This window comes from Budorcas taxicolor, chromosome 20 (assembly GCF_023091745.1).
Source record: "Budorcas taxicolor isolate Tak-1 chromosome 20, Takin1.1, whole genome shotgun sequence".
Lineage (NCBI taxonomy): Eukaryota > Metazoa > Chordata > Mammalia > Artiodactyla > Bovidae > Budorcas > Budorcas taxicolor.
In genome coordinates, this window is record NC_068929.1 from 61823234 (window position 1) to 61838313 (window position 15080).

The 15080-nt window shown below is 46.7% G+C and overlaps 1 protein-coding gene across 1 annotated transcript in view; it reads right to left on the reverse strand.

Moving 5' to 3' along the window:
- The window catches only part of TRIO (trio Rho guanine nucleotide exchange factor), a 352914-nt gene that overhangs the window by 102713 nt on the left and 235121 nt on the right, over positions 1–15080 (reverse strand). Inside the window, exons 24-31 of the mRNA XM_052659225.1 lie at positions 14665–14731; positions 13843–13952; positions 12382–12451; positions 11696–11785; positions 9522–9614; positions 6983–7094; positions 5183–5373; positions 3158–3259 (exon numbers count right to left, since the gene is read on the reverse strand). Coding sequence (XP_052515185.1) covers positions 3158–3259; positions 5183–5373; positions 6983–7094; positions 9522–9614; positions 11696–11785; positions 12382–12451; positions 13843–13952; positions 14665–14731 — 835 coding nt within the window. The remainder of the gene's footprint in view (positions 1–3157; positions 3260–5182; positions 5374–6982; positions 7095–9521; positions 9615–11695; positions 11786–12381; positions 12452–13842; positions 13953–14664; positions 14732–15080) is intronic.

Sequence of the window (15080 nt, forward strand, 5' to 3'; positions counted from 1 at the left end):
TCTCTTCCCAGATCCGGGGCCAGGAGAGCAGTGAAACCCACCTCTCCTGGGGAGGGAGACAGAAAGATTAGGCAGCTGGGGAGTCTGTGCATGAAGTAAGTGTCTCAGGATGGAAACTGTGAACGACACGGAACTGTTGGAATTTACACGCCTGATACAGATGTTTGGGAGGTTAAACAAAGGGAAGTGACTGAGTGAGAACATCTGGCAGGGTTTCAACCGCAGAGGAGACCCATACCACGGTTCAGCAATAAAAAAGATCCCAGTCATTTAAATAAAGCAAGCCGAGTATTACATTTTATGGAGAGCAATTCTCCTAACCTTGAAGAAATTAAACGCGGGAAAAAGGTACCAATTTTTCAGAAACAGTAAAACAAAGATAATGCAGCTGGAGGACTAAGTAAACCAGTCAATCCTACAGGATATCAACCCTGAATAGTCACTGGAAGGTCTGATGCTGAAAGTGAAACTCCAATACTTTGGCCACCTGATGCAAACAGCCAACTCACTGGAAAAAGACCCTGATGCTGGGAAAAACTGAAGGCAGGAGGAGAAGGGGGCAACAGAGGATGAGCCGGCTGGATGGCATCATTGACTTAAGTGGCCATGGGCCACTTGTCTGCCTAAAGGACATGAGTTTGAGCAAACTCCGAGGGACAGCAAAAGACAGAGGAGCCTGGCATGCTGTGGTCCCGTGGGGTCACAAAGAGTTGGACACAACTTAGCATCTGAACAACAGCAAAGGTCCCACTTGGTTAGGAGAAGGGAAAAGTCTGCTTCATACTCTAGGTAGTCTCAATCTGTTTAAGAAAGGATTTAGAAATAAAACTCTCCTTTTCAGACGATAAAAGTGAAAAAGGTCATGAGTTTGTTCTACAGCTACTAGGCCATCGCCAGCACTGCCGCTGCCACCGTTACCATCGCCACTGCCACCACTGGGCCTCCCCAGTGATGCGGGAGTCCTGCAGTGCAGGAGACCCAGGCTCAAGCCCCCGGCCAGGAAGATCCCCCAGGGGAGGGAACGGCCACCCACTCCAGCATTCTTGCCTGGAGGGCTCCATGGACAGAGGAGCCCGGCGGGCTACAGCCCATGGGGCTGCAGAGAGTCAGACACGCTGGGCGACTGCCAGCTTCAGTTTTTCACCACCGCCATCTCAGGCTCCCCTGGTGGCTAGGCTGGTAAAGAGTCCACCTGCAATATTACAGACCTGGGTTCGATCCCTGGGTTGGGAAGATCCCCTGGAGGACGGAACGGCTACCCACTCTCATATTCTGGCCTCCAGGACTGTACAGTCCATGGGGTTGCAACGAGTCAGACACGACTGGGCAACTTGCACTTCCCACCACCACCTACACCCTCACCACCACTTATACAGTAACTACCACCACTGTTGAAATATCCACCTCCTCCACCATCCCTACCACTGTCCACATCCTCACCACCGTCTATCGCATCACCACCCCCTCTACCAACATCTATACCCTCCCTACCATCTATGCCATAACTGCCATCATCAGTGCTAAAATATCCACCACCACCTACACGACCACCGCCACCACCTACACCCTCACCACCATCTCTACCACTGTCTACACCCTCACGATCTATGCCACAACCACATCACACCACTGCTAAAATATCCACCACTACCTACACGACCACCGCCACCACCTACACCCTCACCGCCTCCACCACCATCTATGCCATAACCACCACCAAGCAATCTCTGAAATTACTAAGGACATCATTTCCTTTAGTCTCTTGCTAGAAGTCAGAAAAATACTACCCCAAATTCCCGAGAAAACTTACTTTCATTTGGTAAAGCCTATAGTAAATCTGACTGTTCAACTGCATCATGGGTATTTCATTTAGGACATAATAAATATGGCTAAATAATAACATATCTGACTAAAATATCTGGCATGATTTCTCAGATGCACCCTTGGGAATTCGTCACTGCAACTAATCTGGAGAAACACTCAACCAAAGTTGGAAGTTCTCAGGTCTTGAATACACTTTGAAATTTTATGCCTTAGAAAAAGCTCAGCTATCTAATATCTAGCTATCAGCGCAATTTATATTTTATAGGGCTTTATGCCAGGACTAACAAGAAAAATACACTGGGTTGGTAATTATATAGTCATTGCAAAACAATCCATCATTTCCATGTGAATAGAGACCTTAGGAACACAACGGATTCCATAGTCAGTGGACATTCTATAAGAATGCAGTGTTGTTGAATAACTCACAGTTGCTGGAAATACCGTAGAGAGATGAAAAGGAATGTAAAAGACAAAATCACTGACATGCAAGTCCACACACCAGAGGCCCATTAAGCTGCTGGCTCATCTCCCAATATTCTACAAATCTTTAGCTACATTTGCCCTCAAACATCCTGAAGTTTCTTATGGTCTTTCCAGACAGCTCAAAAAGACAGTTTCATCTGTATTTTCTTAAACACAGGAGGAGTAAAGTCCCCAAGACATTCTTAGAGTCCTCCATCATTCCTAGGAGAGGTCAGTATAATCAAAACAGAGTTCAAATCAAATATTCAAAGATATATTCCTCTCTCAAAGACTATATACTCAAAAACAACATCGGTGTTTATGAACACTTCAAACGATAACATAACAAACCCTGTACCTGATCATGCCCCCACCCTTCTCTGCTTCCAAACTGGAAAACCAGAGTCTAGGACTCCATAGAGATTCTGGGCACGTTCAGCCTTGAAAGTGTCAAAATACCCTCACAGATGCACTGAGGCCTAGTTTCCTCTGGAAACCAGAGGTCAAGTGTACAATGGGAGCTATTGGTCCATAGCTCCCTCCTTTTGTACCTTGACTTGCTGTATCTCTTAAACAATCATCCCGGATAAATACTCACTTGAAAAAACACACTTTATAAGACTGGAAGCATGGAGAAGATGAGAAAGACCTTTCTCCATGTGATCTTCTGTAGGCAGCAAAAGTCTAGCTCAAGATACTGCACCACCAGAATAGCACACTGGATTCATCCTACTGTTCTTTCTGTGGTAATCACCAAGCTTAGGGGCCACCAAGGGAACAAAAAGAAGGACACGACAACAGGGAAAGGCACATGTGTAACAGATATGGTGAACATGTCACAGAGCACATTCCCCAGCTTCAGTGGACGTACCTTAAGGACAATCTTATTATCTGAAGTTGGCGTCCTCCCCACCCATAGTGCGAATTTGCAAGCATCTCCTTCAACGTGCTCTGTGACCCCCAGCTCTGAGGTCTGGAGAAAAAAAGACAATTACATGATTAGGCAGGATATAGAACAGAGAGCGAGAAAGTCATTTTTGGTGACTCGTGGTCAAGCTGCATTGTGACGACACAATGATACACAGTCCTTGGGTCTCACTTCAGTTCAAATGAGGAAATTTTGTTCTTAGGCTACCCAAGATTGCCTTCATCTCTTTTGCTTCCTCTGAGTACTTCTACCTGGAAATTCTGATGCAGGTCAACAGGCCAAGTCAGGAAAACCAAAATAGCTGAAAACTCTTATTATCTGGAAAATCGAGAGTTGACTATTTTCAACTTTGTTAACACTAAGATGAGTTTGTCTCAGTTGTGCCCAAGCTGCCACCATGAATCTTCATTATCGAAGCAGCTTCATGGAAGACAAATTGTATTTTAAACCTCAGTTGTTTTCCAATGTACTTATCAACAGCATTAATGTACAGGAGTTCACCAATCATTTTAAGGGCAAAGAGACAAACTTTCTGCCTATAATTACATGCATTTGCAGGGGTGGAGATACAGGTCAACATCTTCATCCCCCCTTCAATAATCAAGTTCATCCCAATGCATTCTCCCTTCCAGCAAGGGAAATGATTCATAATCTGGCCTCGGAGAGAACCTTAACTTTTAAAAGATAAATTAAGTGAAGATGTATCAGCTTCTAAAACAGACTAGAGTGGTCTCTAAGGACTGATTAAAGCCAGCTAGTGAAATGGCTAGCCAGGAATGCTGCATTTTTTCTCTGCAGTTACAATATGATCTAAAATGATGTCAGGCAGGCTGTGGTCCAGAAGACAATCTCAAGCAGGACACAAGCCAGGGAAAATGGTATGAAAGCCATCAGCTTGAATGTGTAAACTCCAGGTGATTATTAAGATGATTTCTATGCTTGGTCGTATTCTATTGTTCCGGGATTTTGATTAACATGAGGATGTCACGACAATATGTAAGTTGTCCAAATTCCAAGTTTCTACCAACACGTGTAAGTGATCTGCCACATCAGGTGAAGAAACCAAATCCTCCTGTGCTTCCTGTTCTCCAACAGTGATTGTTCCTCCCCCGCCTGACCCTGCCCAGAAATTCTGTGTTGAGAGCTCTCTGAGGTATTGCCTGTGAAGGGGAGGTAGAGGTCAGGGGACCCGGAAGTTGACACCCGCCTGAGACTTTTCTGAGTGTTGGCTTGTGGTTTATAGAGACTTGGGTGGGGCTGCTACCTGTGGAAAAGCGAACCAGGTCATGTTTCTCTTGCCAGGAAATACATGACAAGTTAAAGGTAAATGCATGGCTATATCTGTCAAGCACCCCAGGGAGGCTGTCTCTGGGTGGAAGTCGGGGAATGGAGGGCATGTGGATCTTTAAAGTGATTTTGCTTATACAATTTTCTCTAATAATCATATTTTGCTGCTGTAAAAAACTGCTAAGATCATTTATTTTTCTTACATTTATTTTTAATGAAAAAAATCAAGCTTCCTCATTAAGAGCCCACAGGAAGCCACCTGTAAAGCTGCTTAAGTAAATTCCAATGCTGGTGAATGAAACATTAATTATAATGATATGAGAACTTACTTAACCACACTCTGATATGCTCAATTTATCTATAAAGCTAGTTAAGGCACACAGGAGATAAATAATTTAATTTCACTTATAAAGTGTTCTCTTATCCCGCAGTTAGATCTTACATAATTGAGAAAAAACCAATTTTCCTAAACTTAGGCATGTTGACACTCACAAGCACCCTCTAGTGGAATTCAGGAATGTCAGAATTTCACTGAAGATGAAAACGGGACAATTTCAAGGATAGTTTAGAACAGTTTGGGAGGTTAAAACTGAAGGCAACCAATGCTAATTTTTCTCTGCCCATAAAAAAAACTGCAATTGTGTCACCTTTAAACTTACAATTCTGAAGGCCTGTACTTACAAACAATTTGCTTTTATAAAGGTACTTGCTTCTGCCACTGGAATCTTTTACTTCTTTACTAAACATCAAGGACATCTCAAACAGGAAGAGGTGCCGCTCACGGCCCTTTCGGATTAAGGTTTTGGGGTCCCACACTTGGAAGGATTCCTGCAGGATCAGCTCTCCCTGAGACTCAATGTTCTCGTCGAACCCTAGGACGTGAAGAAAAGGCACAGTCAATTGAAAGGAAATAAACAACGATGCAGGAGACTGCGTTATGGCTGCTTAAACATTTGTAAGAGGCCCATCAATTAAATCCCAGATTCGAGTTTCCCACCTGGGCCTCGGGCTCCAGTCTCCCTAGCACCGACAGAGGATAATTCTTCCTAGGAGACAGCTTTGCATGTATTCTGCACCTCGTTCAAAACAAACGCAGCCTCATTCTCCAAGTCCTCCTTCTTCACCATCTGAGACCCTCAGTGTCCCTCCCAGCTTTCCACACCGCTCACAGCTTTCCTCCCAGCTGCCCCATCCAGGATGGCTCACCGACCCCCACCCCCCAACCCCCAACTTCCACTCTACATCCTGAGCCTCGGCTTCCTCAGCCCAGAACGTCCTTCCTGGACTGCTCTCTGCAGTCCCAGCGTTTCTTCCAGGCCCTTGTCTGGTCTTCCTCCTGGGAGACATCCCTGGTTTCCTGAGGAATTCTCTCTCCTTTAGACACAAAACCCTTGAAGTCAGTCAGTGGCGCTCTGGGCGCGGGCTGGCTTTCACTGCTGCTGTCTTTTCGTGGCGTGGCGGATGCAGGGCAGGGGCAGCTAGCGATCCCCTGCCCTCTCTACCAGCAGAAGCCCGTCCGTCTCCATGGCCGCTCAAGCCAGCCTGCATCTCCCAGCATCCTCTGGGCCGGGGCAGCCACAGCCACGCCCACCTACGCCCGGGGCCGCGGGGGAGACCGCGGGTGTCTGCCCCGAGCGCTGGCCCCCTCCCCTTCGGCCTGCCAGGTGGAAGGTGAACAGGGCCTTGACACAGCCTGCACACCTGGCCACCCAGAACAACACCCGAGGAGTGGAGAGAGAGATGGGCCAGAAAGCCGGAGGCCCTGGTGACCCCATGAGGGCTGCCCACCCGCTCAGGATTTTACATCAGAGGAAGAAAGGTGGTCTGGCTTGGCCCTTGATTCTGAGGGGATGGGGTGTCTCTCCAACAATCGGGAGCGCCTGTGCCGTCACTGGTAAAACGGTTCATTGCGGCCGACGGTGATGACACAGGCCAGCACAAGCTTTGGGGCAGAAGTACTGCTTAAAATAACTCTTGAGTAACCTGACAATAAGAGTTAAGCTATTACACAGAAAGAGCTTTCTTAGACAGAAGCAGTCAGGGAAATTATGCTCGTGATGATAATGTTTAATTAAGCATATTTATCTGATTCTCTCTTTACCATTCTGCACATCCAGCTCGGCTGCACGGGCAGGGATGTGCTACCTGCTTCCTGCAAGGCTCCAGCAGGTGATGCAGTGGATGGAGAGATGGGGAGGACATGCCCTGGGGGGACCATGCAATCCTTGGGGGGTGGGTCTACCTATCCTTCCACCTGTCCATCTACCATGGAGACCAGGTGCTCCTGGGGTACAGAGCGGAGTGGCCGTGGACGGGCTTGTAATGACGGGGGAGCATGTCGTGAGCGCCTCGAGGGAAGCAACGAGACCAATTTTTGGAAAGAGAAGGCCCCGCGCCTCCACTGGTGACTCCTAACTGAGCATGGAGGGGCAAGGACACGGGGGTGGGGGCGGGGCAGCGTCGGTGGGGCAGGGGGCCTACCTTCCAGCATGCTGAGGTGCATGGCGTCGTTGGCCCGCTTGGGCACACTGAGCATCACCTCCAGCCCATCCTTGATTTCCCCCTTCCCCTCCTCGCAGCACGTGAGCAGCTCCTGTGGGAGACCAAGACCACAAGATGTTCCACTAAGAAGGTCTTCACAGAAATCACAAGAGTTTATGAAAATCCATGACGTTCACGGTAAGAACAGATGTGGTCAACTGGGCAGAGATTCTCATAAGAGAATGCAGGATAAACCTGAACTGCCTCTTTAGCCAGTGGATGGAAGGGTTTGTCCTGCTCAAGTCAGATGTTTCTTAGGCTTCAGAGGAAACCAAATGCAGTCATAGCTGAAGATGAGTTTAATGTACGTGTTAACTACTGACCCTCAAAAATGACAAACAATTTCATCAAGGTAGCAAAGCACAGTCACCTAGAGGTTACATTCGAAGGTGAAGTCAGAGTCCAGTGAGTCCTGCTCTGCTGGCCACAGGATCCAGCATGATCCTGAGCTCTATCTGCCTGCAATGCAGGAGACCTAGGTTCGATCCCTGGGTGGGGAAGATCCCCTGGAGAAGGGAAGGCACCCTACTCCACCCTTACTCTTGCCTGGAGAATCCCATGGACAGAGGTCTCTGGCGGGCTCAGCCCAGGGAACTGCAAAGAGTCAGACATGACTGAGCCTCTAACACACACACACAATGTCCCCCTACTTTTGAGCTGCCCTGTGTCCAGCAGGAACTGCATGGCTGTCCAGGTGTCTACAGGGAAACACTTCTTCTCTGCACTGGGATGTTCAGAAAGCGCTAATGACTGCAGGATGCCTCCCCAGGGAAATAACATTTCACATCTACGTAGGAGAATACCTGTCTTAAATGAGTGACAGCAAGGACCACAGAGTCACATTCTAGAGGAGGCCAAGGTATTTTCTCCCCAGTGTATTAATGACTGTTAGCAGTCAGCAACTACAGCTTTCTGTGTCCCAGTGTTCAGCAAGAGGGATGTGGCACTGCAGCTGGCTTTAACCGCACCCTAGAGGGTCTAGGGCAGTGGTCCCCATCCTTTTTGGCACCAGGTTTTGTGGAAGACACTTTTCCCATGGACGAGAGATGGGGGTGGGGTGGGGGGGCCGGGGCAAGAAGAATGGTTTTGGGATGATGCAAGCACACTGCATTTATTGCACACTTTATTCTTATGATCATTACATCAGCTCCACCACAGATCACCAGCCATTAGATCCTGGAGATTGGGGACCTCTGGTTTAGAGCAAAGCAGCTGCTCAACAGACCCCTGTTCTCATGGCCAGATGAAGTGCACCTCTTATTCTGAGCTGCTTGGCATTAAGGGCTTTAAAACTGCCATGTGCTGAGGCTGAAAACCCCCTCATTGGGGAGCTCAGCATAGCTCATGATTGCTCAATGGAAGAACCCCTGGGCAGAATCAAGTCAGGTTTATAAATTAAAGCAGCAGCTTAATAGTGAATGACTGACTAGATGTAAGGTCACTGAGGCAGAGATCTTTACTAGAACCACCTGTGAAAAACAAAAGCCATCAATCTCGAGGGCACTAAGAGGTAAACTGCCTTTGCAGAATCAGCAATCAGAGGGCAAATGTGAACATAAACAACTTAGCCTCCTGACTTCTCTTGCACATTTATAGCAACCACATATTTCTGCTGTGGTGGTCATAAAATCCCCTAATGGGAATCTGACATTCTGAAAGCGCAGGAGAGCTTTCCGATAGGAGAATGCCATAACGGGGTCCTGTCACCAAAGGACGTAGCCCCTTTGACTGCCTCTAGATTTGCTTTTTAAAAAATTAACAACAAAAAAAAAGTCAATAAGGGTTTTGGACATTCAAAACTTCATCTTCCGTATCTCTTTTATATCCAGAAAAATTACAAGATCTCCTACTGTGATAGGGCTGAACTGGGGACATAACTGGGTTCATGAAACAGTCTTACTGAGATAAATGGGTGTTGGGTACGTTCTGATGCTTAGTAACGTTCACCAGCTAAGGAGACAGTGGGATAAACATCATGAGATGAAAGTTGTGAATTAGTTTTCTTGTAGCCAAGAAAATGTCGATTATATACAATAAATTCTGTAACAACTCTTACCACAAATTTTAAGGTCTGTTTGTTTTTTTTACCATTCTATTGTCAAAACTAATTATTATTTGACTTTTACAAGTGCAATTTTAATTATAATTATTCATAAAAAGCAGCAAGGTCAGTCTGATAAATCATAGCAGTGGTACTACATCATCCAGAATTGGCACTAAATCATTCTCTTTCCTTTCTCAATCTTATGTTAGGGACTAGGATCAGTCAGCAAAGTTCAGGTGCACAGTCAGGAAATATACTCTTATTTACCTGATACACTGAGAAATCAGGGCAAAAAATGGCAATGAATTTAAAAATAAAATTAATTTGCTAGATGTTGTTTCAAAAACTTAAGAGTACTTTAGATAAATAAAACAATGCCAAAGTGGCAACACATGATGTGTAACATTTTGTAGGTTGAAGATGCTTCATACATACTTTTAAAAGGAGCTGATATTTTGTTATTCGCTGAACCGGTTTAATAAGGTAGGAGGAGATGGAATTGGCTAATCCGTGCCGCTGCTGTATTTCCTGTATTCAAAACAGAATACACACACCACTGGGAGGTCAGACAGGAGGAACTAAAAATCTACATTATTTACCCCCATGATGAAATCACACAAACTACTTTTTCTATAAATATACAGTAGAAATCATTATTGCTTCTTTTAATAAACTCAACATAAAAATAGCAAGTCTCAATCATCACTTTGAGCCCTGAAGACACAGGGTCTCCCCTCCACTACAGGCCTTCATGTGCAGAGGTCAAGCAGGGAGGCCGACCACTCCCGGGCCCGCCCTCTGGGCCATCACTGTGCCCCGCCCCCGTCTGGCTATCACTGTGCCCCGCCCCCGTCTGGCTATCACTGTGCCCGCCCCTGTGTGGCCGCCACTGTGCCCCGCCCCCCGGGCCATCGCTGTGCCCACCCTTCTGGGCCATCACCGTGCCCCGCCCCCGTGGGCAGTCTCTGTGCCCCACCCCCGTGGGGCCATCACTGTGCCCCGCCCCCATGTAGCCATCACTGTGCCCCGGTCCCCGTGGCTGTCACTGTGCCTGCCCCCGTGGGCCGCCGCTGTGCCCCGCCCCCGGGCCGTCGCTGTGCCCCGCCCCCGGGCCGTCGCTGTGCCCCGCCCCCATGTGGCCATCACTGTGCCCCGCCCCTGTGTGGCCATCACTGTGCCCCACCCCCGTGGGGCATCACTGCCCCAACTGTTGGGCCGTCACTGTGCCCCCACCCCCCGGTCCCCCTCATCACTGTGCCCCGCCCCCCTGGGCCATCGCTGTGCCCTGCCCCCGTCGGCCTTCACTGTGCCCAACCCATGGGCCATCACTGTGCCCCGCCCCCCAGGGCTGTCACCGTGCCTCGTCCCCCATGGTTGTCACTGTGCCCTGACCCCTGGGCCGTTCACTGTGACCCACCCCCATGGCCATCACTGTGCCCACCCTGCGGTCAGACTCTCTGGCTGTAGCTCCTGAAGCTCCAGCCACGTGTGCACCCTCGTCACAGACCACACCCAGCCCTCTCTACTGGAGGCTTCCTTTCCCTTCACTGTAAGGAACTCTTTCCTTTCTGCCCTCCTTTTCACAACAAACTACTGTATTTCCAATCTCTTAGCTCTTGGCTTCCTCCTTAGGCTGCAGGGTTTTAAAATGACTGATTCTGAACATTATGTGTGCCACACGCTCTCATTGCTTCTTAGGCCTTAAATAATTCTAACTGCACAGGGCCACGGTGGTGGGCTCCACATAATGGTGAAGACCCAGGGTCGTGTGAAATACTGGAAAGAAAGGGCCACCCTGGGCTGAGAGTGGGCTTCCTACTCACCCAGCCAGGGCCGAGTAACTACCGGTCCTGAGAATGACAACTGAGAGAGGGCCATCTACAGCCAGGGCTCTACTTCAAAGACAGAGGCTAAAGTTTACTCTAATTTCGCAGACTTTCAGAGAAGAGCAGATGGTCACAGGTGGCCATGTACAAACACCAGCATGGGAACAAGTCTAATAACCTCGTGGACTCACACACCAAATTACATCTAACATTCGAAAGTACCTTATCTTGAATCAAAATGTATTTGGCACATCTGACTATGCTCTGGAAACCCCCCCAATCACTTTATGTATCATAAGACTCCATTGTTTTTTGTTCTAAACAACCTCTCTGTAAAGTCTTTCCAAAAACATGAACTATGTTTACAACCATGACAATGTAATTAATGAACCTCCCAATGGTCTGAGTTGTTACAGTGCCATGTGTAAAATTTTACTGGTAGGCTGCTTTTGGAAATTAAGTACATCATGAAATTGAAGTGGGAAAAGTAAGTGATTACTCATATGTACAATATTACAAATAAAAAAACTAGTGAGTATAAATTGTAAGTAAAGACATATATACACGTGCATATTACAGTCTGAAATTTTTACAGTACATAGAGCTTGCAGTACTATAGAAAAATATTTTTAAAACATAAGTATAAGAATACTCCACTTTTGATAGATAAAAATGATATCATACTAATTAGGTGAAAGTTATGAAAGTTATCCCTACATTTAACATACACCAAAAGCAACTTAGAAACCACCACAGCTTTTTTTTTAGTAATCTATTACTCACATCAAAGTAGGATCCTGCATGCTCTAATATCAGCTGAGTAGAATCAGGCTTATTTTTGCAATATGTGACATACATCTGAAACTTGTCTGCCTATAAACAAAAAGAAAATTAGAGTAGTATCCCTTTCAAATGGCAATAAGTCAAATTATGACAAACTGTGTATGTAAAAAGCCAGGTGTGTAGATGAAATTTAAGCCTCCAATTTATAAAATAAATAAATATTTCTCCAATAAATAAGGTATTTATTTACTATCTTTTCTAAAGAAAGATATTAAAAGAAGAAACATGTCCTGCGATAGGACACACATCCAGAAACCTCCCCTGGCCCAGGGAGTCAGGACAGAGCCCCGGCCTCTCTTCCTACAACAGTGCGTGCAAACCTGAGCGTCACTCTTAGACAGCAGGGCCTGTCACCAGGACTCACAGTTGCATAGGAGTCCCCACGGCCATGCGGGGGCCTGGCATATTCACTCAACCTTCTAAACCAAGCCAGCACTACTGCCGATGAAGTTAGCTCCACAGTAATAACTAGTTGGAGAACGTAATTCCTTGGGGGTAAAGTCTGCTTTTCTGTCTGCAGACACCAGGAGAAAAGGATGCCATTTGAGAAGTGGACAGTGTTCCTTCTAACGTCCCTCAAAGCCACCAAACAGTAGTGACAGAACAAGCTGCTGAGGTTTCATTACCCAGGTTACAAAGCAATGTCCCACGTCCTCCGGCAACTGCTCATATTTTTCCAGCTCTTTTAGGAATATGCTGCAGAGAGTAAAAACAGTATTATATTATTAAGGTGTTTTAAAGCATTTTACGAGTGAGATATGCCAGGAATGAGACCAAGCATACCATGAATTTAGGCAAAGTCTGAATTGCATCATTTTAATCAAAAGCAGTGAAAACTGTATCGTTCAGATTTTAGTTTAACAAAATGTGCAGCAAGAGCTATGAACTGGGGTAAGTTACTGTGGCTTTCATACAATTGATTAGTTCAGCCTTCAGATACTTTCTGGGCTTCCCTTGTAGCTCAACTGGTAAAGAATCTGCCCGTGATATGGGAGGCCTGGGTTCAATCCCTGAATCAGGAAGATCCCCTGGAGAAGGGAAAAGCTACCCACTCCCAGTATTCTAGCCTGGAGAATTCCATAGACTCTATAGACCATAGGGTCGCAAAGAGTCAGACACAACTGAGCAACTTTCCCTTTCACTTTCAGGTACTTTACAGTAGAATCGTTACCCCAGCTGTTCAGAGGCTGTGTGCTAAGTCACTTCTGTTGTGTCTGACTCTTTGCAACCCCCAGGACTGTAGCAGCCCAGGCCCTTCTGTCCGTGGGATTCTCTGGGAAAGAATACTGGAGTGGGTTGCCATGTCTTTCTCCAGGGGATCTTCCTGATCCAGGGATCGAATCTGCTGTCTCTTATATTTCTTGCACCGGCAGGCGGTTCTTTACCACTACTGCCACCTGGGGAGCCTGATATGTTTAGTAGCAAAGGATATAACTTAGGGGACACTCAGTTCAGAGAAACCAGTTAAGTATTCGTGTCTTTGCTGGTGGTGGGGTGGGGGGCAGAGAAGCGAGGAAGACCCCACGGGCTCTGGCCCAGCACCATCTTTCTTGGACGATTTGGGGTGCACAGACTCCACCTAAAGATGCTGCTGCTGCCTTTTCTTTCTCTTTTTTGACTTTAAGAATAAAATCATGCCCTTCCTCTGGCCAGTGGCAAGTGCACTTTACTTTGGTCACACCACACATCTGTTCTGTCCTCAGTTCCTTCCTCCTCCTTCTTAGGAAAGACCAAAAACATCAGCCAGCAGCCCGTGGAGGGCAGTCCTTTCTTTGAACCCTAAGAAGTAACTGACGGGGCAGCTGACTACACGGCTCGAGAGCAGCCAGTGTGCCTTCGAAACGGCTTCCGGCTTTCCGAATCTCATTTCTATAGAGTGAATTCAAAACAGAAAGTCAAGTCTCTGCTAAAAACATTCTCGAGAATGTCTGTCCTGGAAGCAAGACGGGCAGGCTTCCTTCAAATTCCAACAGCATCCCTGGAATCTACGTGCATTCGACTGGAAAGCTGCATCTGTCACGGTACTGCGGCACAGAACCTAGACTTCCCGAGTCGCTAACAGGGTCCCTAGAGATGGAGCCACTCACTTATTGTGAAACTCGTAGATCTCCTGCATGTTCCCGAAGATGATGAGCTCTTTGTTCACAATGCCAGGGGGGATCTCTTCCACGCCGCTGGTCATTTCCCACAGGTAGGTCTGGCCGGGAGGCAAACAGAGAGGGTTGGACAAAAACCCTGAGCACATCTCCAAGAAACAGCTACTTCTGCTCTCCATCAATACACACCCAGAGTTAATGTCTAACTAAAAATGTTATCTTAAGAATGGAACCTCTTACAAAGCAACATGAGAAACTATTACTAAGACAAATCTCAGTTGCTATTAATATTTGAGCATACTGTCTATTCTTTTCGGCTCTAAATATACTCCCATCTTCAAATCTGGGGATGAAGCTGCTCCTCAAGGTACAAGGGACACTCGTTAAACTACGGAGCATCAGCGGCTGGTTGTAATCGGTAGGCGTGTCTCTCTGAAGCTGCTGTAAAATTCTACAGAGAGAATGTCAGCCAGGCCATCATGTGATAAATGAAACGAGAGGATTAGCGCTGTTATCATCTCTGTAATGAGCGAAAACACGCCTGGAACTTCACAGAAGTGCAGAAACATGCACAGAGGGCTGCCTGTGCACTTTCAATCTCAAAAATAACAACGAAACGGGAGACCAGTTTAAGAATTAAATAGGTAAGAATAAACAGCCCTGGCCATCTCCCATGGACTGAGAAGCCTGGCGGGCTACAGTCCACTGGGTTGCAAAGAGCTGGACACGACTGAAGTGACTGACCACACACAAGAATAAACAGCAAGACTGTATACACCCCATCTAAACAAACAAGCAAAAAAACTTACTTACATCCATACACTCCCGGAGGTCTCTTACGTAAGCCTTTTCAGTTTGAATTAGCTCAGCCATTATGAACCTTAAAGCAGAGGAAGACAAGTGACCAGTTTAATTCATAGTCAGGATACAGGCTTATTTTAACTATTCACTTTTAGGGTAAATGAAATAATAAGGTGATTTTAATAAGGTGATTTTAAAAGCATTAGCCAGTGATGTGTTCTGGAAGATTAAAACAAGAATGCGTAGAAGAATAACAGCGCCCAGTCATCAGGTCAAAGAAAAAAAACATTTCCAAAAAAATTTCACTATGGTACCCAGTGATCAGGGTTTCTCAACTTGGCAGTGTTGATGTCTGGGGCTGGACGATGCTTTGCTGGGGGCTGGCCTGGGCACTACAGGACGCTGAACGGCACCCCTGGTCTCTGCCC